This window comes from Triturus cristatus, chromosome 2_1, assembly GCF_964204655.1.
Source record: "Triturus cristatus chromosome 2_1, aTriCri1.1, whole genome shotgun sequence".
Taxonomy (NCBI): Eukaryota; Metazoa; Chordata; class Amphibia; order Caudata; family Salamandridae; genus Triturus; species Triturus cristatus.
The window spans coordinates 16,404,567-16,427,314 of NC_140581.1; the positions used below are offsets into that span (position 1 = coordinate 16,404,567).

Here is a 22,748-nt window from a genome sequence, read left to right on the forward strand (position 1 = left end):
TTGGAATATCCTCTCTAGAGTGGGTTGGTGTAACTCCCACTCGTGGGTCGACGAGGAGGACCTGCTCAGGGAATCCGCTAGGACATTGGATACTCCTGGCAGGTGTACCGCCGTAATCATGATCTGATGACTGAGAGACCAGTCCCAAATTCTTTGAGCTAACCTGGAGAGACTTGGGGATTTTGTTCCGCCCTGTTTGTTCACATAGTGCATACAGGTTGTGTTGTCTGTCTGTATTAGCACTGACTCTCCTTGGAGCAAAGGTAGAAATGATTTTAGAGCCAGAAAAATCGCCATCAGCTCCAACTTGTTGATGTGCCAAGATCTTTGATGTGTTGACCATCTTCCCTTCACAGAGAGATCCTCCAAATGTGCGCCCCATCCCTCCAATGAGGCGTCTGTTGTGAGTGTCCTGTCCGGTGGCAGCGACAGAAAGGACATGCCTTCCGTCAAGTTGGCTGGAATTGTCCACCATGCGAGTGCTGACTTCATTTGATCTGTGACACATATCATGTCGTGGAAAGATCCCGTTACCTGACGCCACTGAGCATCCAGAGCTTCCTGGATAGGACGTGTCCTCAGCCGGCAATGAGGGATCAAGGCAATGGATGATGACGCCATTCCCAGAAACGATTTTAACAGTCTCACAGAAACTGACTCTTTTGATCTGATCAGAGACACCAGTCGCAGCATCTTTTGTAGACGCTCCTGGGAGAGAAACGCCTTTGCTGACACAGTTTCCAGAGTTGCTCCCAGAAAATCTCTTTGTTGGTACGGATGAAGTTGGGATTTTTCCGCATTTACGGACAGGCCTAAAGAGCGAAACACGTTCTGGCACAAAAGAGTGTGTTGTCGCAGGTGAGTGCTTGACTCAGATTTCAGGAGAAAATCGTCCAGGTATGGAAATATTTGCACTCCCTGGAGTCGCAAAAACGCTATTACTGGAGCTAGTACCTTCGTGAACACTCGAGGGGCCGAGCGCAGGCCAAATGGTAACACTTTGAATTGGTAATCGTGTTGACCCACTCGAAAACGCAGGAACTTTCGATGCCGCTGTAAAATAGGGATATGAAAATAGGCATCCTGGAGATCTATCATCGCCAGAAAATCTTCCTGCAAGAGTAAGCGCAAGATGTCTACTAGCGTCATCATACGGAAGGATTGGCTCTTTATATATTTGTTTAGTGCCCTTAGATCGAGGATGGGCCTCCACTCTCCGTTTTTCTTTGTGATCAGAAAGAACCGGGAATAAAAACCTTTTCCCTTCTGAGACACTGGTACCAATTCTATAGCTCCTTTTTGCCTTAAAAGTCGAACTTGATGCAACAGTTCTTTCATGTGAGCTGGTGGCGGTCCGGAGGGTGGTGTGGGAGGAGGGAATTTGGTGAATTCTAAGGCGTGTCCCTTTTTTACAATGTCCAAAACCCAACGGTCCCTTGAGATGGAGGACCATTGGGAAAAGAACAGAGAGATTCGACCTCCAACCTTGTCCGTCTGGTAAGAGTCACTGTCTCTTTGACGCGGTTCCTCTGTATGAGGATTTTCCTCTATATGACTTGGAGGTTTGCTGTCGTGATGCTTGCTGTTGCTGGCCATAAGAGTAACGGTTGGATCCTTGATTGTAAGGTTTGTATTGTTTATTGTCTCTTCGAAAACTTGAGGAGGTGCCGCGTCCGCGTGCACCACGAAAATTACTCCTCTGAAATTGTAGGTTTCCTAACGATCTAGCTGTCTCAGTATCCTTCTTTATGGACTGTAGAGCTTCGTCGAAGTGGCTTCCAAATAACGACTCGCCGTCATATGCCATGTTAAGGATCATGGACTGAACCTCCTGACGAAAGGATGTCGATCTTAACCATCCTTGCCTACGCAGAACAGCCGCTCCGGCAAGCTGACGGAATCCCATGCAGGCGATGTCTACTGCACAATCGATTATTTCCGACGATGCCGCTTCCCCCTCTTGGAGCAACTTCATTGCCTCCACCTTAGATGGCTCTGGCAACTCCTGAACCACATCCGAAATATCAGCCCATACTTGTCTGTCATATCGTCCCAAGATGGCCAAGGCATTAGCTGCTCTAACCACAGTAGATGCCATAGAAGAGAATTTACGCCCTATGGCATCCATCCGACGTCCGTCACGATCTGGAGGTGAGGTGATAGAAGATGCAGGATTTTTCGCCTTACGTTGCGCTGCCTGCGTAACGACAGACTCAGGTTTAGCCTGACCCGTGAGGCATGCTGGGGTTCCTATTGGTGCCTTATATTTCTTTTCTAATCGAGGCACCTGTGCTGGCAAGGTATTCCGTGTCTGCATTAATTTCTTGCCTTCTTCCCAAATAAACTCAACTATGGGAATAGCATGAGTCTGTTTGTAAGGTTGATTCTTGAAATCATAAAGGAAGCAATCTTCCTCCCTGCGCTCCGTTGTTAATTTAAAACGGTGTGATGCCCTTTCCATCAGTTGGTGAAAATTGGCTATGTCCACTGGAGGTGAATCCCCTGTTACTATCTGTGAGGGGGGTGGTGTTTGTGCCTGGTAATTGTCCCACTCCGCCATATCATCGTCATTGTCATCCACATCCCCATCATCATCTGAGATTTCACCCTCTTCTGTGTCCTGAGGGCCTTCCTCTACAGGCTCATAGTGAGGCAACAACCTTTCCGGAACCTGTCTTGGAGGTACAGGCGGCATCTGAGGAGCAGGATTTACAATAGGTACCGGCGGAATAATTGCCGGAATCACCGGGGCTGACGGAACCTCTGAACGTTGAGGGGATAGAGGGAACCGTTGGTTGTAGTCGTCCAACATGCGTTGGAGATTAGTAATGAGCGACAAAGGAAGAGTCGCCGTTTTATGCTTCGGAGGGGCCTGGTGTATGTAAACCGGATCTTCATCCTCACTGCTGACATCCTGGCATTTAATAACTAAGTCGGACGGACTTTGTGCCGTTCCAAAAGACTCCGGTAACCCCTCGGACTCCTGATCAGAATCCGTAGCGAATAATGGTGAGGGAGGCTGTGCATCTCCCACAGGAATATTGTGTTCCTGGCTATCCGGGCCCACAGTAGGAGGTAATGGTGTCCAAGAAACTCCAGTTAAAGATGAAACCGACGCTGAAGTTAGCTGAGGTAGTTGTTCCTTTCTTGTTTTCTGGGTAGACGCAACGCTGCTTATTCGTACCCTTACGAATGTCTGTGGAGATGTCCTCGTCGACGGAGCCGTCGTCGACGGAATGATGGTCGACGGAATTATCGTCGACGGAGTCTGTGGCAACAAAATCGATGTGGTCGGATCCGCCGTCGACGAAGACGCCGTCGACGGGGCCACCGTCGACGGAGCCACCGTCGACGGGGCCGCTGCCGACGGAGCCGTCGTCGAGATCTTCGTCGACAAGGCTTTCGTCGACGGAACCACCGTCGACAGTGTCGTCGACGGGATCTTCTTTTTCTTCGTCGACGGAGTGGGCGTCGACGAGCTCGACGACGTCTTCGTCGACGACACAATCTTCGTCGACGGAACCTTTACCTTTTTCGTCGACGTCGAAGTAATGGGCAAAACAGAAGTCACCGCCCTCGAAGAACTGATGGTAATCGTCGACGAGGATAACGTCGACAGAACGCTCGTCGACGACGAAGCAGCTGACGTCGTCGTCAGAGTCACCGTCGACGAGGTAGAAACAGCAGATCTCGTCGTCGGGAGTATCGTCAACGAGGCGGACAATCTTTTCCCTGAGGAATGGGAAGTAGACGCCTCAGCAGCCTGAGAACAGTGTCCCTTAGGCGACAAAGCAGTAGGTGAGACAGCAGAAGTTGCAGCTGTCAGAGTCAAAGATAGGGAATATGCTACTTACCAGTATGCATCTGTTCTTGGCATGTAGAGCTGCAGAGTTGTACACTTAGCATAGGTCGCCATCTGGTGTTGGGCCCGGATGTTTGCAGTTTGTTTTTCTTCTTGGACCGTCTTTGGAAGTCACGAGTTTGGTGACTCCTCCTTCGGTCCGTACTGCGCATGGGCTTCGGCTCCATCCTCAGATTGTTTTTCGCCAACAGGGAAATGATGGAGCGTAGTAATAACAGTGAGAAACCCATGTGTGTTGTATCTAAATAAGATGGACTGGAACGGATACAGGTAGCCGGGGAGGCGGGTGGGCGTGTACAACTCTGCAGCTCTACATGCCAAGAACAGATGCATACTGGTAAGTAGCATATTCCGTTCGAGGCATATGAGCTGCAGATTGTACACTTAGCATAGATTATATAGCAGTACCCAACCTTAGCGGCGACCACCGGTATCCGTTGCAGCTGTTTGAAAGAGTGTTTTTAGTACAGCCTGGCCCACCCTAGCTTGCTGCTGGGAATGCACATCTACACAGTAGTGTTTTGTGAATGTGTGCGGTGTAGACCATGTGGCTGCCTTGCATATGTCATCTAAGGGTATATTCCCTAGAAAAGCCATAGAAGCCCCTAACTTTCTTGTAGAGTGGGCTTTAGGGGGAACAGATAATGTTCTCTTTGCCTTCTGATAGCAAATTTGTATGCATTTTACAATCCACCTAGCTATCCCTGATTTTGAGATGGGGTTGCCTTTATGTGGTGGAGAAAAGGAAACGAACAACTGTTTGGTCTTCCTGAAGGGTTGCGTTCTTTGTATGTAATATAGCAACGCTCTTTTCACATCTAGTGTGTGTAAGGCCCTTTCCGCAACAGATTGGGGTTGCGAAAAGAAGACAGGTAATTCCACTGATTGATTGAGGTGGAAGGGGGTAATGACTTTGGGTAGGAACTTCGGATTAGTTCGAAGTATGACCTTGCTGTGATGCATTTGTATGTAAGGTTCCTGTATGGTGAACGCTTGTATTTCACCAACCCTTCTAAGGGAAGTGATAGCTACAAGGAAAGCTGTTTTCCAGGTGAGAAATTGTAGCTCACATTTGTGCATTGGTTCGAAGGGCGGACCCATTAGTCGTGTAAGGACCAAATTTAGATTCCATACAGGGGAGGGTGGTGCCCTGGGAGGAATTACTCGTTTGAGGCCTTCCATGAAGGCTTTAATAGCGGGCACTCTGAAGAGTGACAAATGCTGTCTGTTTTGTAGATAGGCAGCGATCGCTGCTAGGTGTAGGCGTATGGATGAATACGCCAGGTTACACCTGTGAAGATGGAGCAGATAGCATATGATGTGTTGTATGGATGCATCTAGAGGGTTGATTGTATTGTTACGGCAGTACATTACAAATCTTTTCCACTTTGCGGCATAGCATGCTCTAGTGGTAGGACGTCTGGCTTCCATGATGATGTTCATGCAATCAGGGGGAAGGTTAAGGTACCCGAATTCTAAGATTTCAGGAGCCAGATCGCCAGGTTGAGCTGAGCTGGGTCCGGGTGCCTGATTTCTCCATGGTTCTGGGTTAGGAGGCATGGGGAAAGGTGCAGTTTTTGATGTGGTACCACTGATAGTTGTAGTAGCGTGGTGTACCACGGCTGTCTGGCCCACGTCGGAGCTACCAGAATGAGTGTGAGGGAGTGCTGTTGTAGTTTCCTGACCACTAATGGAATTAGTGGGAGAGGTGGAAAGGCGTATGCAAATCTGCCTGACCAGTTCATCCATATCGCATTGCCCTTGGACAATGGGTGTGGGTATCTGGCGGCGAAGCTTGGGCATTTTTTGTTTTCGTGGGTGGCGAAGAGGTCTATTTGAGGATGCCCCCACTGTCGGAAGAATGGGTGAAGAACTTGTGGATGCAGTTCCCATTCGTGTAGTTGTTGAGTCTGTCTGCTGAGCAGATCTGCTATGGTGTTTTGTACGCCTGGAACATGTTGTGCCAGGAGAAAAATGTTTTGGGGAATTGCCCATCTCCATATGCTCTGGGCTAAGCGGGAGAGCTGGGGAGAGTGTGTCCCCCCCTGTTTCTGTATATAATACATCGCAGTCATGTTGTCTGTGCGAATGAGGACTGCTTTGCCTGAAATCTGCTTTTGGAAAGATTTTAGGGCTAGAAAGATCGCCAAAAGCTCCAGATGGTTGATGTGGAGCGTTTTTTGCTGTGGCGTCCATAGACCTTGCATTGTGAGGTGTAAGAGGTGCGCTCCCCAGCCGGAGAGCGATGCGTCCGCTGTTAGAGTCACTTGGGGAACCGGGTCCAGGAACGGCCGTCCCTTGGAAAGGTTTGTGGTGTTCCACCACTGCAGAGAGTGATGTGTGCGGCCGTCCACCAACACCAGATCCGTCAGCTGACCCTGGGCCTGGTTCCACTGTTGTGCTAGGCACTCCTGAAGTGGACGCATGTGGAGTCTTGCATGGGGCACTATGAAGATGCAAGACGCCATCATCCCTATGAGCTTCATAAACACTCTTGCTGGTAGAGAGTGTTGAGGAAGGAATATTTTGCGTAAGGCTAGAATGCTTGTGATTCTGGCTGAGTTTGGATAGGCAATACCTTTTGAGGTGTCTATGGTGGCCCCGAGATATTGCTTTGTGTGAGATGGTATGAGGTGGGACTTTTGGTAGTTCACCGTGAAGCCTAGCTGATGAAGCAGTTGGATGGTGCTGTTTGTATGTTGCACGCATTGGTGGTAGGACGCGGCTTTTATGAGCCAGTCGTCTAAGTAAGGGAAGACGTGAACATGTTGACGTCTGAGGTGTGCTGCTACTACTGCTAGGCATTTGGTAAACACCCGTGGTGCAGTGGTGACCCCGAAGGGGAGAACCTTGAATTGGTAATGTTGCCCGTCCACCACGAACCTGAGGTATTTTCTGTGAGAGGGGTGTATTGGAATGTGAAAGTACGCGTCTTTCAGATCCAGTGTTGTGAGAAAGTCTCCCTGGCAGAGGAGTGGGAGGACTTGTTGTAAGGTGACCATGTGAAAGTGGTCTGAATGTATGTAGGCATTTAGAGGCCGGAGATCCAGAATGGGTCTGAGGGTCTCGTCTTTCTTTGGGATTAAGAAATATAGGGAGTAGACCCCTAGATTTCGTTGATTGTCGGGTACCTGCTCTATGGCGTGTTTCTGGAGGAGCGAGAGTACCTCTTGTTTGAGCAGTGTGGAATGCTCTTGGGACATTGGACGGTGCCTTGGTGGGATATTGGGTGGGGTAGATGTTAGCTCGAGGCAGTACCCTGACCGAATGATTTGGGTCACCCATTTGTCCGATGTTATGGACTCCCATACGTGGATAAAATCTTGTAGTCTGCCCCCGACCGGAGTGGAATGGTCTGGGGGGAGCGAAGGGGAGTCATTGTGCGGGTGGGGTGGCAGAACGGGTATTGTTGGTTTTGCCCCTGCCCTTATTGTTGTTGCCTCTGTAACCACCTCTTTGGTTGCCCTTTGAAAAGGTATTTTGAGGAGGGGATTTGTAGGAGGTAGAGGCATTATCGGTGGAGGAGCCTCTACCTGTGCCACGAAAGGACGAGCGTCGAAAGGAACGCTTAGAGGCTTGGGTCTGGAGCGCTCCCATAGACTTCGCTGTGTCTGTATCTTTCTTCATTTTTTCGAGCGCTTCGTCTACCTTTGGGCCAAAGAGTGTTTGCTGGTCAAAGGTGTGATTAAGTATTGATGTCTGGACCTCAGGCTTGAACCCTGATATCCTGAGCCAGGCATGGCGTCGAAGCAGGACACTGGTGTTTATGGCTCTAGAAGCAGTGTCTGCTGCATCGAGGGCACACTTAATGGAGGTGTTTGTGATTAGTTTGCCCTCCTGTATCAGGTCATGAGCTTGGCGTTTGTATTTCTCTGGAAGGTGCTGCATAAGAGCCTCTAATTCATCATAGTGTGCTCTATCATATCGCGCAAGCAGTGCTTGTGTATTTGCAATGCGCCACATGTTTGCAGCCTGGTAGGCGGTGCGTTTACCAGACGCGTCCAGAAGTTTAGATTCCTTGTCAGGTGGTGGGGCATCTCCTGAAGATTGGGAGTTAGCCCTCTTTCTAGCTGTGGAGACAACTAGGGAATCTAGAGGAGCAGGGCCCTTGATGTATGCAGGGTCTGTGGGTGCCGCCTTGTACTTCTTCTCTATTCTAGGGTTTAGTACTCTGGCTCTGACAGGGTCTTTGAATACCTCTGTAGCGTGCTTGGTGACACCCTTAAGCATGGGTAAAATAGCAGTGGAACGATCTTGTAAATCAAATGTATCCAGTAGGAAGTCTTCTTCCACTGGTTCCGTGTGCATGTCCACCCCATGGTAGTGTGCTGCTCTCTGCACTAAATGGTGAAACCCTAAAGAGTCCTCTGGAGGAGACGGCCTTGATGGGTATAGGTCGTCTTGAGGTACATTGGGTACATCAGGGTTATTATAATCCTCCCATGGATCTGGGGTCCCTGGTGGAGTGGGATCCATTGGGGCGTCCCCTGGGTCATTGTCCGGGTCCCCGTCATCCGGGTCTGGGGATGGGGCCGGATCGTAGTGAGGTAAAGGTGGAGGGGGTGGTGGTGGGAGGGGGGGTGGCAGTGGGGAGGGTACTCTAAGGGGAGAAGTAGCTGAGTCCCTCTTTTTGGGTGGAGGAGGAGGAGCCGGAGCCTCAAGGCGACGCTTCTTAGTAATCACAGTCAAAAGGCCAGTCTTTGGATCTCTGGACAAAGTCTTTTGTAAAGGGTCTGGTGTAAACAGAGCCAATGGCGCCGAGTCGTCTGTCGGCACCGGCGATTTCGGAACCGAAGGTTTCGATGTTCTGTGTACGCCCTGCTTTTTGGAGGTCTCCGTGTGTTTCGGCGTCGAATGCTGTTTCGGCGCCGGAGCGTCGGTGCCGACCGATTTCTGTTTGTGTTTGGTCGGCGCCGAGTGTCCAGGCTTCGGCACCGGTGGTTTCGGAGTCGAGCTGGATTTTGCAGGCTTCGGTGCCGAGTGGTGTTTATCGGCACCGGGCGTCGGCTGGCTCGATCCTGAGCTGCCGTGAGACTTTGAGTGCTTCGACACCGGGCCCGAAGGTGGGGTGATCGAGGCTTTGGTTTTGGTTTTGCCCAGGCCGGCAGGCGAGGGAGTAACCGGAGTCTCTTTGGTTTTCGGTGCGGGGCTGGGAGGGGGCATTGTACTCACGGCCCGCTGTCCTGGTGTTACGTCCTCCAGGTCGGAGTCGTCGGCCTCGGAAGCGCTGACGATGTCTTCTCCCAGTTCGGTGTGTGTCTGCCCCGAAGCTTCGGCGTCGTCTCCGAAGATGTCCGGTGGAACTGTCGAGGATGAGTGCGCCATGGTGCGTCGAGCCTTTCGATCCCGGATCGTTTTCTTCGATCGAAAAGACTTGCAGGCGGGGCAGTCTCGAGCCTCGTGTTCCGGAGAGAGGCAAAGGTTACACACCTGATGGAGGTCGGTGTGGGGAAATTTAGACCCACATTTTGGGCACTTTTTAAACGGAGTCCTTTCCATCGGCCGGGACCGGAGTCGCGGAGGGCCCGAAGGCCGGTGTCGATGTACGGGATGGAAAAAGTGCCGCTTCGAGAGATGAAGATGATGAAGGAACTCGAAGAATCGAGGATTTTCCGTCGAGGCTGGAACCGTAGAAGTTCGAAGCCGGAGTACGAAGGATCACATCCGAGCCCGATGGCGGAAAAAAACAATCTGAGGATGGAGCCGAAGCCCATGCGCAGTACGGACCGAAGGAGGAGTCACCAAACTCGTGACTTCCAAAGACGGTCCAAGAAGAAAAACAAACTGCAAACATCCGGGCCCAACACCAGATGGCGACCTATGCTAAGTGTACAATCTGCAGCTCATATGCCTCGAACCTTCTTTTTCTTCAGGAAAGGAGATGGTAACTCCTGCACACTACTGCGCTTAAGAGGCTGGTTGAGAACGACCAGAAAAGAGACTTTCAACATCAGAGAGTGGGTTATCCTTATCCTTCAGTCTCTGTAGCCATAATAACAGGCGGCCTTCTCGGTCCTTTAGAGTTTTTGTAGAAAAAGTTCTACAAAATTTACATTTTGCCACTTCATGGTCTGGGTATAAACAGTAAATACACTTACTGTGTGGGTCCTCAGAAAATAAACGCAGCTTTCCACACGAAGAACATGGTCTAAACAAAGATTTCTTACTAGAAGACATCCTCACTGACAAAAACTGAGCAGAGCTCAGGGAGACTCCCTGTCACACGACGTGCGGTAGAAAATCTGAGGTGAGAAGCTCTGAGGAGAAGGTTCTAGAGAGGGGCTGACGCCTGATTGGCTGGAGTTCGGACTTACATAATGACAGAGATAGACTACAAAGGTCTTTTGTCTCTCTCCATTGTATTCCTATGGAGTTTTCTCTTATAGGTACACTATGTGTGTTTTTACACCTATATACGCTAATTATGTGATTACTTATGTATATATTTTGCTATATATATATATATTGCTATTTTATTTACCGTGGGACTCCCACTCCGACGACGGGGAATATTCAAGCATGTGAATCTATGAAAGACACCCTAATACTGGAGAACCTGGTGATACAGACAGAGCCAGGATAAAACAAGCAAGCTCCCATGTGGTCCCAGACACTCCCAGCCCAGCAACGCTGCGGACTCAGGAGGGTCAGTGGCTGCAGACAGCGCCAGGATAAGACAAGCCACCTCCGTTGTGGTCCCAGACACTCCCAGCCCAGCAACGCTGCGGACTCAGGAGGGTCGGTGGCTGTAGACAGCGCCAGGATAAGATAAGCCACCTCCGTTGTGGTCCCAGACACTCCCAGCCCAGCAACGCTGCGGACTCAGGAGGGTCGGTGGCTGCAGACAGAGCCAGGATGAGAAGAGTCACCTCCTTTGTGGTCACAGACACTCCCAGCCCAGCAACGCTGCGGGTCGGTGGCTGCAGACAGCGCCAGGATAAGACAAGCCACCTCCGTTGTGGTCCCAGACACTCCCAGCCCAGCAACGCTGCGGACTCAGGAGGGTCGGTGGCTGCAGACAGCGCCAGGATAAGACAAGCCACCTCCGTTGTGGTCCCAGACACTCCCTGCAACGCTGCGGACTCAGGAGGGTCGGTGGCTGCAGACAGAGCCAGGATGAGAAGAGCCACCTCCGTTGTGGTCCCAGACACTCCCAGCAACGCTGCGGACTCAGGAGGCTCAGTGGCTGCAGACAGAGCCAGGATGAGAAGAGCCACCTCCATTGTGGTCCCAGACACTCCCAGCAACGCTGCGGACTCAGGAGGGTCAGTGGCTGCAGACAGAGCCAGGAAGAGAAGAGCCAACTCCCTTGTGGTCCCAGACACGCCCAGCAGCGCTGCGGACTGGAGAGGGTCGGGGGCTGCAGACAGAGCCAGGAGGAGAAGAGCCACCTCCCTTGTGGTCCCAGACACTCCCAGCCCAGCAGCGCTGCGGACTGGAGAGGGTCGGGGCTGCAGACAGAGCCAGGAAGAGAAGAGCCATCTCCCTTTTGCCACACATATAGAGGACAACACTGTCTACATCGGCCCAAATCTGTGGCTCTTCAGGGCCTGAAGACCCTGCCTCCCAATCACACAAGATGTCCCACATTCTAAAGCGGGAACGGATGGCTCATGATCAAGTGGCATGAAGAAGAATTTGCCTCTCTAAAGAAAATAAAGAACAAACTTTTGTCTTAGGGAAGCAATAACAAATGTGTCGATGTTAGAGTCAGAACTAGACTATTACTCGGAGCTCTGCCACCCAGACATGAAGGTGCTGTCATTGGGTCCTCCTCTGAGAGGTAGTTACATTTAAATGCCCTATGTGTGATGTGTCCATTCACGAACCACCTTGCAGAGGTGTGGCCTAGAGGTCACCCAACAATTCTGCCTCTGAGTCAGAGCATTAGCAATGATGGAGCATCTAATGTTATCTAGTCTCTCTTCGCTATCCACCATTTATTAGATTCATTGACCTTGCGAACAGTAAAGGTGGCAGGCACAAATGGTACATCCCTTTCAGCGAAGGCACATACTTCATGGACTTTATAGGGCTTAAAGACCGTTCATACAAGAATCACAACACATGTTACACTCAGTCACTGTGGTGTTAATGAGGAGGAACTGGACCCAGAGAGCTGGCATCGACCAGTGAAACAGGTGAGGAGCAGAGCACAGGCCACCTTTCCTCACTAGGCAGGAGGGAGCGGCAGAGGCTCGCAGGGAGGGCAGTATGAAACAGGATGTCCCGATCAGCAAGCAGAGAAACAGGAGCACAGTATCCTTTGCAGTATTCACCACGTACCTGCAGTCAGGTTCACCACCGAGGCTGTGCTGGCAGTAATGGCGTCCACCTGGGAGTGTATTTCATGTTTTGATTCATCCATCTTATTCAGACGCCAGTCCTTGGCACGCTGAAGAAACATTAAAAGCGATAAGTACCTGCCTTGTGGCCTCTGAATCCACCCACCCACACAGAAAGCAATACAATATCAAGACAATGTGGTCTGTCACAATTCACAGCATCAACCACATGAAAATATTCAATTGCAAAGAGAAAGATAGATGGATACTCACAGAATCCGGTCCAAGGAGCGGGAGCGTGTCAAAGTCATCCAGCGTGGCCTGGGCGGCATGCACGGCTTGCATGCTGGAGTTAATGGTGCCAGTCAGGGCTTGTTGAGCGGAGGTCTGCAAGAGAAGAGGGCAGGCTATGAACGGCTGCATCACCAGCTGATCAAACCAACGCATGCTGATCCGTCTGCCACCCCAATCCACATCCCCAGGCCAGGAGGCCCTCCATGATTCATGTGTTCCTCTCAAACATGGCTGAAAGGCAGCTGATTAGCATCATGTGGCCCTTCCCAACACATCCCTGGATGGAAACTCCGAGCAAATATTTTCTAAAAGGCTCAAGGCCAAGAGAATCTCTTTGCAGCTGATGTGGCCAGACACAGATTTTTTTTTTTTGAGCGAGGAACCAAAAGAGCGCTGCGGAGCATCTCTAGAAACAAAGAGCTCCAGTGCTGTCTCTGCAGGACACGCGACTACAAGAGATGTCCATGTGGGGACGAGCAAAGATGACCTGATGCGGGACTCAGGGCATCACATGGTGCTTGGAGGGAGATGGAACCATGAAGAGCGCTGCGGAGCATCTCTAGAAACGCAGAGCTCCAGTGCTGTCTACAGGACACGCGACTACAAGAGATGTGCATGTGGTGCGAAGCAGACATGACCTGATGCAGGACTCGGAGCATCACATGGTGCTTGGAGGGAGATGGAACCATGAAGAGCGCTGTGCAGCATCTCCTGAAACACAGAGCTCCAGTGCTGTCTCTGCAGGACACGCGACTACAAGAGATGTCCATGTGGTGCGAAGCAGACATGACCTGATGCGGGACTCAGAGCATCACATGGTGCTTAGAGGGAGATGGAACCATGAAGAGCGCTGTGCAGCATCTCTAGAAACACAGAGCTCAAGTGCTGTCTACAGGACACGCGACTACAAGAGATGCCCGTGTGGTTCGAAGCAGACATGACCTGATGGAGGACTCAGAGCATCACATGCTGCTTGGAGGGAGAAGAGACTACTCTGCAGGTGAGTCACTGGGTATCACCTATCTCGAGGAGAATCATCTTCTGGCCTCCCATCAGGCGGGTTTCCGCCCAGGCCACTCCACTGAAGGAGTGGTGCTTGCGGTCAAGGATGAACTCAAGGGGAAAGCCGACATCAATCTCCCCCAAGCTCTGGTCCTCCTCGATCTGTCCGCTGCGTTTGACACGGTCGATCATGCTGTTCTTCTCGATCGTGTCAGCGCAGCGGGCATTCAGGGCATTGCCTATTCTTGGATCGCGTCTTTCCTCCAAGACCGGACGCAAGCGTGTCACCTCTCCGGTTTTTCCGCTCCCCCTCGGATGGTTACCTGTGGGGTTCCGCAGGGCTCGTCCCTTTCCCCTCTTCTTTTTAATCTCTACATCCGCCCCCTTGTCTCCTCTCTTCTCGAGCTGGGGGTCTCTGTGTATAACTACGCTGATGACCTCCAGCTCGTCTTTGATCTTTCATCCCCTCTTGTTTCCCTTCCTAAGTTTTGCTCCACTCTAGTCTTCATCTCTCAGTGGATGAGCTTCAATCATCTGAAGCTCAATCCGGACAAAACGGAGCTTGTCGTCACCGGTGGTCCCTCCAATCCTTGGTCCCCTGCTCACTGGCCCCTCTCCTTTGGTCCCCCCCCCCCCGGTACCGGCTTCTTCTGTCCGGACCTTGGGCATCAAGGTCAGCCATGACCTGTCCATGCATTCACAAATCAGTTCTGTTGTGTCTTCGTGTTTTCTTTCTCTTCGCTTAATCCGTAAGATCTCTCGGTTTTTCTCTGTTGATGCCCTTAAAACCATAGTCATCGCCCTTATCATCTCTCGCCTTGACTACGGGAACGGCCTGTATGTTGGCATCCCCGCCTATGAAACCTGCCGTCTTCAGGCCATTCAAAATCAGGTGGCTCGACTAATCCTCCGCCTACCCAAATCCTCTCACATTACTTCTGCTCTTAAGTCTCTTCATTGGCTCCCTGTGCATCTCAGATCTTTCTTCAAACTTGCCTGCCTGGCCTTTCGGGCTCATCATCGCTCCGCCCCACACTTCATTAGTTCTCTTATCACCTCCCACGTCCCCAGTCGAACTCTCCGTTCCTCATCACTTTCTCTGCTTCACATCCCCCGCTTTCGCAAAACACGTACTGGGGGCACCCGCTTCTCGGTTCTGGCCCCTCGGTTTTGGAACAGCCTTCCCCTTTCTATTCGTTCCATCCCCATTTACACTCACTTCCGTAAGGCCCTCAAAACTTTCCTGTTTTCTCAGGCTTTTCCCAGCTAGTCCTCTTGGGTTTTTCTGTGAGCTTGGATGAGTTTTCAGCGCCAGGAAGCCGCTTGGCCGCAGTGCGCTTATTTAAATTCCCTTTTCATTTCATTTCACGTGGTCATTGCAGCTTTCCACACACAAAGCAAACAAACGACTTAAGGGTGACGAGCAGCACCAGGCTCAGGCACGCATTAAGAAGGTGCAGCCATCGATTTACAAACATTCTACCCCCTCCTTGCCTCCCGATGGACACGGGTACACAGGAATGCCAAAATCCTCTTATTTTTAAGTAATCAAGAGGAGGGGCGAGAGGATGGCAACAGGTTCCACAGCAATCTGAAGGAAGGTAGAGAAACAATGAAAACAAGCGGGGTGACAATATCCAAGGGGTCTAGCTCACTCCACTGAGGCCAGATAACATTTGTGATTGGTGAAATAAATTAATTAGTTACAAACCACAAATTCATTTCGGGGTTTAGGGTGAGGTTAGGAAGGACTGTGACCTAAAACCACATGCACTTTTTCTACGTTTTAAAAATCAACTAGAAGAACAACTTCCTTGCCTTTGCTAATGCTTTGTCTGGCGGATCCAGCACCTGCCTGTGGATCCCTTTTCAATTATCCCTTGCGCAGCGTTTCACTGAAACCCTCTCCATAGCCCTCCCATGTCGACGAGGACGCGACAATGGAATGGCTCAGCTTGCGACCTGTGGAGCGTCATCTGAGCCATAAGAAGACCTTGTTGGCGTGCTGTCCTCAGGTCCACCCATTTTTCCCATGCCTTTGAGGCAAACGGGTGAACCGACATTTCCACAGGTATACCCAGTATACAATTTAAAGAAAGAAACTAGAAATTCTAAAATATAGACATTTCCTAGTGACAAGCCTCACATATCAAATTACAATAAAACAGGATCAGTGAGGAATCCAAAAGGCAGTTACTGTATCCACCAGAAGGAAAATGCTGCTTACCAGAATGCATCTGTGTAAGATATAAAACAGTATTTTATTTTATACAAAACAGTTGCTCTAGAGTTCAGCTCTTGTGTGTGAGACCATTTGCTGACTGAGTGAGTACATCAAATGCTTTACACTGTCCTCTGATACTGCCTTACTGCTCGACTGAGCTACCACTTTAGAGAGTAAGGTTCTTTCTAACTTTAACCTCTGCCAAACCTCTGGAGACTCTTGGACTCTATACACACTGTACCTCACTTTGGTGCAGTATATGTAGAGCCAGTTTCTTACAGTGGGCTCTTACCAGAGGAAACATAAGCCATCAATGCACTGTGGGTTCTTACCAGAGGGAACATGAGCCCTCAATGCACCATCGGCTCCTACCACAAGTGACATGAGCACTCAATGCACCGTGGGCTCTTACCAGAGGGGACATAAGCCCTCAATGCACTGTGGGCTCTTACCAGAGGAAACATAAGCCATCAATGCACTGTGGGCTCTTACCTGAGGGGATAAAAGCCCTCAATGCACGTGGCCCTTCCCAGAGGGGACATAAGCCCTCAATGCACCATGGGCTCTACCAGAGGGGACATAAGCCCTCAATGCACCGTGGGCTCTTACCAGACAGAATGAAATGCACCTGTCCGCTGTGGCCCTTACCAGGGGAAACATAAGCCCTCAATGCACTGTGGGAGATACCAGAGGGGACATAAGCCATCAATGCACTGTGGGAGTTACCAGAGGGGACACAAGCCCTCAATGCACCATCGGCTCCTACCACAAGGGACATAAGCACTCAATGTACCGTGAGCTCTTACCAGAGGGGACATAAGCCCTCAATGCACCATCGGCTCCTACCACAAGGGACATACGCACTCAATGCATGGTGGGTTCTTACCAGAGGAAACATAAGCCATCAATGCACTGTGGGCTCTTACCTGAGGGGATACAAGCCCTTAATCACGTGGCCCTTACCAGAGGGGACATAAGTCCTCAATGCACCGTGGGAGTTTCCAGAGGGGACACAAGCCCTTAATGCACGTGGCCCTTACCAGAGGGGACATAAGTCCTCAATGCACCGTGGGAGTTTCCAGAGGGGACACAAGCCCTCAATGCACGTTGGCCCTTACCAGAGGGGACATAAGCCCTCAATGCACAGTGGGCTCTTACCAGAGGAAACATAAGCCCTCAATGCACTGTGGGCTCTTACCAGAGGGGACATAAGCCCTCAATGCACCATTGGCTCCTACCACAAGGGACATAAGCCCTCAATGCACTGTGGGAGTTACCAGAAGGGATATAAGCCCTCAATTCCTAGGGAGAACAATTCCCTCTCAGTAAAGCCGGTTACCGGGGACATCCGTTGGGGTATAAAACCAGCTTCTGAGAGATGATGGATTTTATCATCTTGAAGCAACCTGGGATATATTTAACCTTTGACAGAATATATGACTGTTTGTTCGTGATGATTAGCCTTGAGAAAGCCCTGGCCCAACCTGCAACATAGGGCGAAACACGTGTTGGCAGTTCTCTTCCCTAAAAAACTGTTTACACAAAAAGTCAAAAGAGGGTAATAGATCTATTAATCAATAAATGAAAATAAAAGAACTAACCTCACTCAAAGCAACTTGTATCATTGTGTTGTGTCTCAAAAAATGAATTATCCTTCGGCTCCAAAAAATTATTTGGGTGGAAAAGAGGAACACGTGCATACACCTTCACTGTTACATAAGCCCTCAATGCACCATCGGCTCTTACCAGAGGGAACATAAGCCCTCAATGCACTGTGGGAATTACTAGAGGGGATATAAGCCCTCAATGCACTGTGGGACCTTACCAGAGGGAACATAAGTCCTCAATGCACTGTGGCCCTTATCAGAGGGTACATAAGCCCTCAATGCACTGTGGCCCCTACCAGAGGGGATGTACGCCCACAATGCACTATTGGCTGTTACCAGAGGGGACATAAGCCATCAATGCACTGTTTGCATTACCAGAAGGGACATAAGCCCACAATGCACCGGGAGCGTTACCAGAAGGGACATAAGCCCTGACTGCACTGTGGCTCTTACCAGAGGGGACATAAGCCCTCAATGAACTGTGGGCGTTACCGGAGTGGGCATTTGCGGTCGATGCACCTGACCACTTTGGCTTTAACTAGATGGTGTGTTATATTATTTTCTTTTTTTAGCATGAGGTCATATCAATTACAATGGTTTTATGAGGAAAACTCAATATTCTTCCCGCACGATGCAACACAAACAATCAAGACCCGAGAAAAAAAATCTACCTACAATGTGACATGCAGTCATACTGACAAATAACAAAATTATATTGCAAAATCGTACAGCAATTATCAAAAGATGGGGAGAAAAGTAATGAAGAGGAAGTGCTGAGTGCAGCAGGTATTCTCACAGCGCTGTGCACCAGTTACTTCTCTTTGTAACAATCTTTCTGGAGGAGGTTCTTTCTCTGTGCACATGCCACACCTCGTGAACCGCCTCCACGCGCCACGCTCAATCTGGGAAGTTGAAATAGCTCTCCTGTGCCGAATGGTGGCGCCTCACTGGATACGGCGTCATGAAGCTGGGGAAAGCTCCACCTTGGCGCTTCGGCGTCAGGTCCTCGTCTCCTTTTCTACCCCCTCGGAGAATAGGACGTGGCTAATGTTATTGACTAAAATGAAAAATTACCAAAGATTCACCAAAAGTAACTTGAGATCTTCTGAAGTCGCAGAATTACTCAGTGAGTAAACAGTATCCTCCAGAAAGACTGTTAGAGAAGGGAAGTAACTTTTTTCTTTTGATGAATAGTTCTACCTACTCCATTTCTAAGGACGAGCTCCAGAGTGGTGAGCCTGAGCAGACAGTCAAAGCAACATACATGTAGCAAAATGTCCATCCCTGCTGAGAAATAAGACCTTAGCCCAACACAAATCAGGGCAGGGAAGACCCTGGACAGAGCCAAAAAAACAGCGCTGCCCTCTTGGTGCCCTCACAAGAGCCTTGCATACTTTCATGCGCAGCACGATCTTAGGGAAGACCCTGGACAGAGCCAAAGAAGCAGCTCTGCCCTCTTGGTGACCTCACAAGAGCCTCGCATACCTTCAAGCGCAGCACGATCTTAGGGAAGACCCTGGACAGAGCCAAAGAAGCAGCGCTGCCCTCTTGGAGCCCTCACAAGAGCCTCGCATACCTTCATGCGCAGCACGATCTTAGGGAAGACCCTGGACAGAGCCAAAGAAGCAGCACTGCCCTCTTGGTGCCCTCAAGAGCCTCGCATACCTTCAAGCGCAGCACGATCTTAGGGAAGACCCTGGACAGAGCCAAAGAAGCAGCGCTGCCCTCTTGGTGCCCTCACAAGAGCCTCGCATACCTTCAAGCGCAGCACGATCTTAGGGAAGACCCTGGACAGAGCCAAAGAAGCAGCTCTGCCCTCTTGGTGCCCTCAAGAGCCTCGCATACCTTCAAGCGCAGCACGATCTTAGGGAAGACCCTGGACAGAGCCAAAGAAGCAGCGCTGCCCTCTTGGTGCCCTCACAAGAGCCTCGCATACCTTCAAGCGCAGCACGATCTTAGGGAAGACCCTGGACAGAGCCAAAGAAGCAGCGCTGCCCTCTTGGTGCCCTCAAGAGCCTCGCATACCTTCAAGCGCAGCACGATCTTAGGGAAGACCCTGGACAGAGCCAAAGAAGCAGCGCTGCCCTCTTGGTGCCCTCACAAGAGCCTCGCATACCTTCAAGCGCAGCACGATCTTAGGGAAGACCATGGACAGAGCCAAAGAAGCAGCGCTGCCCTCTTGGTGCCCTCAAGAGCCTCGCATACCTTCAAGCGCAGCACGATCTTAGGGAAGACCCTGGACAGAGCCAAAGAAGCAGCGCTGCCCTCTTGGTGCCCTCAAGAGCCTCGCATACCTTCAAGCGCAGCACGATCTTAGGGAAGACCCTGGACAGAGCCAAAGAAGCAGCGCTGCCCTCTTGGTGCCCTCACAAGAGCCTCGCATACCTTCAAGCGCAGCACGATCTTAGGGAAGACCCTGGACAGAGCCAAAGAAGCAGCGCTGCCCTCTTGGTGCCCTCACAAGAGCCTCGCATACCTTCAAGCGCAGCACGATCTTAGGGAAGACCCTGGACAGAGCCAAAGAAGCAGCGCTGCCCTCTTGGTGCCCTCAAGAGCCTCGCATACCTTCAAGCGCAGCACGATCTTAGGGAAGACCCTGGACAGAGCCAAAGAAGCAGCGCTGCCCTCTTGGTGCCCTCAAGAGCCTCGCATACCTTCAAGCGCAGCACGATCTTAGGGAAGACCCTGGACAGAGCCCAAGAAGCAGCGCTGCCCTCTTGGTGCCCTCAAGAGCCTCGCATACCTTCAAGCGCAGCACGATCTTAGGGAAGACCCTGGACAGAGCCAAAGAAGCAGCGCTGCCCTCTTGGTGCCCTCAAGAGCCTCGCATACCTTCAAGCGCAGCACGATCTTAGGGAAGACCCTGGACAGAGCCCAAGAAGCAGCGCTGCCCTCTTGGTGCCCTCAAGAGCCTCGCATACCTTCAAGCGCAGCACGATCTTAGGGAAGACCCTGGACAGAGCCAAAGAAGCAGCGCTGCCCTCTTGGTGCCCTCAAGAGCCTCGCATACCTTCAAGCGCAGCACGATCTTAGGGAAGACCCTGGACAGAGCCAAAGAAGCAGCGCTGCCCTCTTGGTGCCCTCACAAGGCTCCTTCTCGGCAAGAGCCTCGCATACCTTCATGCACAGCACGATCTTATGAAAGTAGTCCGCTTCAGATTAGCCTCGAGTGTCTTGGAGCCAGCTTAAACCAGGAACGACTGAACAGCAATCTGTGTTCACGGTCCTGTCAATGCAAAAACATAGGATCCAGGTGACGGACTCTGCTCCTCTTTGGAGGGATGAGGAAGAAGGTAGAATGATGCAGTGACTCACATGAAAGGGGTGACAACGTGTGCCAAGAAAGCGGCCTTGGGGAACTAACATGTCGAGTCAAGGCCAGGCAATCAAGAGCGTAGCAGCTGCTTGGAGAGTGAACACACGACGACCGTGAGCAGCAGATCATGGTCATACTGGGCTGTGACAAAGGGGTCACCCCTTCACAGTATGTGAGCATACTGAAGCTCACAAAAGCCTTGCCAACCCCAGCGGACACTGCTCTGACATCAAGGACTGATTCCTCTCAATTCTCAGATTCTTTACGCAGTACTATATAGCGGGAAACTGCTGAGACAACTTTCTCCACGCAGAATCGCACAAATACATGTATTGCTCTGAGTTTGGGAATCACGGACCCGCGCTCATTCTGCTTCGCAAACTGGGCTCTCCTGCTCTCATTTCTTTTTGTTCTGATAATGACCCTATATTAGTGCATGCTTTCAAACATTGTGCACTATCTGTAATATCCAGACCACAAAGGTATTACTGGCCACAGAGTTGACTGTTTAGCTCTCAGCATACACCTTGTATGTCATTTAGTCTTCAAGCTTTATACACTGTGTCATTACCTACTGCACTCTGCAAAGTTTCATCATTACATTTCTCGCAATTATGAATTACTTTTATATGGTTTTGTAATATAATTATGTTTAGTGCCAGCGTGATTAAATAGTGTCCTAGAGCGACATTTTTCTTATACCAAGATTGTTTTAATTCACATTGTGTGGTGTGAATATGAAACATACCCAATAAAAACACTGATTCATAAGATCTCTTGAAAAAATAACCCGAAATAATAAACTGAACTTTATGGCACACTTTTTATAGAGTTTAGTAGGACCAATTCAGAAGTTTTCAGTACTTAACACAGGGGGCATGTGCCCTTGATGCACCGGATTACACTACTGCGGGCTCTTACTAGAGAGGGCATTTGCCCTCAATGCACCAGATTACACTACTGCGGGCTCTAACCATAGGGGGTATGTGTCTTGGATGCACCGGAATACATACTGTGGGTTCTTACCAGAGGGGGCATGTGCCCTACATGCAACGTTTTACACTACTGAGGGCTCTACCAGCAGGGGCATGTGCCCTAAAATGCACGAGATTACACTACTACAGGCTCTTACCAGAGGGGGCATGTGCCCTCAATGCACCATATGTCACTACAGCAGGCTCTTACCAGAGGAGGCATGTTCCTTAAATGCACCAGATTACACTACTGCGGGCTCTAACCACAGGGGGTGTGTGTCCTGGATGCACCACAATACATACTGTAGGCTCTTACCAGAGGGGGCATGTGCCCTAAAATGCACGCAATTACACTACTGCAGGCTCTTACCAGAGGGGGCATGTGCCCTCAATGCACCAGATTACACTACTGCGGGCTCTTACCAGAGGGGGCATGTGCCCACAATGCACCAGAATACACTACTGCGGGCTCTTACCAGAGGGGTCATGTGCCTTCAATGCACCAGATTACACTACTGCAGGCTCTTACCAGAGGGGGCATGTGCTCTACATGCAACATTTTACACTACTGCGGGCTCTATCAACAGGGGCATGGGCCCTAAAATGCACGCAATTACACTACCAAAGGCTCTTATCAGAGGGGGCATGTGCCCTACATGCAACGGTTTACACTACTGTGGGCTCTATCAGTGGGGGCAGGTGCCCTAAAATGCACGAGATTACACTACTACAGGCTCTTATCAAAGGGGGCATGTGCCCTCAATGCACTAGGCACACGACTACGGACTCTTACCAGAGGGGGCATGTGCCCTCGATGCACCCGAGTACACTACTGCAGTCTCTTACCAGAGGGGGCATGTGCTCTACATGCAAAATTTTACACTACTGTAGTGTCTACCAGCGGGGCATGTGCCCAAAAATATGTGAGATTACACTACTGCAGGCTCTTACCAGAGGGGGCATGTGCCCTCAATGCACCAGATTACACTACTGCGGGCTCTTACCAGAGGGAGCATGTGCCTTCAATGCCCCAGATTACACTACAGTGGGCTCTTACCAGAGGGGGCATGTGCCTTAAATGCACCCGCGTACACTACTGTGGGCTCTTACCAGGGGGGGATGTTCCTTAAATACACCAGATTACACTACTGCGGGCTCTTACCAGAGAGGGCATGTGCCCTTAA

At 50.6% G+C, this 22,748-nt stretch overlaps 1 protein-coding gene across 7 annotated transcripts in view; it reads right to left on the minus strand.

Moving 5' to 3' along the window:
- The window catches only part of TLN1 (talin 1), an 880,838-nt gene that overhangs the window by 553,108 nt on the left and 304,982 nt on the right, over positions 1-22,748 (minus strand). For 5 of the 7 annotated variants that reach the window (XM_085627686.1, XM_085627681.1, XM_085627685.1 and 2 more), the window contains 2 exons: positions 12,421-12,534; positions 12,149-12,257 (listed from right to left, as the gene is read on the minus strand). In XM_085627686.1, coding sequence (XP_085483812.1) covers positions 12,149-12,257; positions 12,421-12,534 — 223 coding nt within the window. Of the gene's footprint in view, positions 1-12,148; positions 12,258-12,420; positions 12,535-21,616; positions 21,631-22,357; positions 22,380-22,748 lie in introns of those variants that run through there. The other 2 variants (XM_085627689.1, XM_085627691.1) reach the window with 2 other exon arrangements.